This window comes from Bombus pyrosoma, unplaced genomic scaffold (genome assembly GCF_014825855.1).
Source record: "Bombus pyrosoma isolate SC7728 unplaced genomic scaffold, ASM1482585v1 HiC_scaffold_4727, whole genome shotgun sequence".
Lineage (NCBI taxonomy): Eukaryota > Metazoa > Arthropoda > Insecta > Hymenoptera > Apidae > Bombus > Bombus pyrosoma.
The window spans coordinates 190,061-191,773 of NW_025219987.1; the positions used below are offsets into that span (position 1 = coordinate 190,061).

The window sequence follows — 1,713 nt, forward strand, 5'->3', positions numbered from 1 at the left end:
TATTGACTGTGATAGTTCTTTGACAACACTTTTGGATGCACTGTCACTAGAATTTATTTTATCACTACCAATGTATATTTTAAAATCATAGCAATAGCACGATTTTGACTCATAATTTATAAAACTTTATATCGAATCTTGTCCCTTCCAATGGATTAAATTGTTTGTAGGATAAACGTCCCTTATAATTCATCAATGATTCATCGGTAGCAATGTCCTCTTGTGTTGTATATACTTCTTTAAATCTTTAATTAAAAAAATTTATCGCAGGTTTTATTTTACATAATTTATCTGTGTCGTTAGCCAAATTGTTATCTGCAAAATGCAAACATCTAGTTATTTGCAGAAATCTTTTGAATGGCATCGTTTTTCTGAAAATTGGAGTTTCTATAACTGCTCTCTTAGATCAATTTATTTATATTGTTGATTTCTTAACTTCAGCCATTATTATACATAGTGCAAAATATATTTTGATTTCACTACAGTTTACAGGAAACCAAGTTTCGTCTAGTTTTAGTCTTTTATTTTCATTGTTCATTATTTGATTTGCATATCGATTCATTTCTATAACAATATTTTCCCAAAATATATTATCAAATATTATATTAAAAACATCTACTTCTTTTTTGTTTTCACCTAACTGACTCAAAGTTGTCACTTTTATACCAGAAATCCCTGTATAGTTCCAAATTTTTGGTTCATTAATTTCTTCTTTCCAAATCCATAGCTCTGATTGTTGATGATTACTGTGGTCTTCGTCGTCGGTATCATCTTCGATAACCAGTCGCTTACAACGTTCTCGTACAGAAAGTGAAATATCACTACTGTCACTATTACTATTTAAAATATCTATCAAATCACTTTTTGCGATGTTAGCAGAACTTTCAATATCCTCAACAACGCTTAACATTTGAAGTTATTTTTAGGGATACCTTTCTAATATTTTTCAAGATAATATACTACACCTCCGAATGTGTACAAAAAAAAAAGTATTTGTCGCATGTATCCCAAAGAATGTACAAAGTTTCACGTACAAGGGTTTAATGATACAATAAGGTTAATTGAAAAAACTTATAAAATGTAAACAACAATGTGATATTGTAAATAGTTACAATGTAAATATTTTTAAATGTCAGAAAATGTTAATAAATCATGCCAAAATTTCAAAATTTTTATTTTTCCTATTAAATTGGAATTGCATCACTGATTATTAAGCCTTATGCTATAACAATTAGTTTCAAAGACAAAATAGAATCATAAAATAATTACTTCTTTATTCATAATGCATTACTACAATAATCTTATTTTATTAACTGAATAATGCTTAGTAAATATTATTAAGAAAAGAAAAATGAAATTTATGAGAGTACTGTGTATGTTTTATTAACTTTCCTTTGACATTGCACTTTTTAACAATCAACATATGTATTTATAAATTAATTAAAGATTTAATTTCTATTACGTTTGCTTTAAAGGTGGAATATACTTACGAAGATAAACTCAAGGAAAACAATTCAACAGCTTTCAATAAGCTATGCTTTGTTACAAGTTGAGGTAATTGTTTACATCTTTGTGGCAACAGCAGAGAATGACAGTATTCAATCGGACTAGCATTAATTGCAATTATATCATCTTTGTCTGTATTATTTAAATTCATTATTTGTTCTTCTGACAGAAGTTTTGTAAAGTTAAAATCTTTCTCATTGAAAGGTT

The 1,713-nt window shown here is 27.1% G+C and overlaps 2 protein-coding genes across 2 annotated transcripts in view; both read right to left on the bottom strand.

The window, feature by feature from the left end:
- LOC122577536 (GDP-D-glucose phosphorylase 1) overlaps positions 1–1,713 on the bottom strand; it is a 150,464-nt gene that overhangs the window by 143,661 nt on the left and 5,090 nt on the right. The window contains exon 3 of the mRNA XM_043748864.1: positions 1,491–1,651. Coding sequence (XP_043604799.1) covers positions 1,491–1,651 — 161 coding nt within the window. The remainder of the gene's footprint in view (positions 1–1,490; positions 1,652–1,713) is intronic.
- On the bottom strand, positions 416–910 carry LOC122577529. The gene has a single exon (XM_043748860.1). The coding sequence runs from the start codon at positions 908–910 to the stop codon at positions 416–418; it is 495 nt and encodes a 164-aa protein (XP_043604795.1).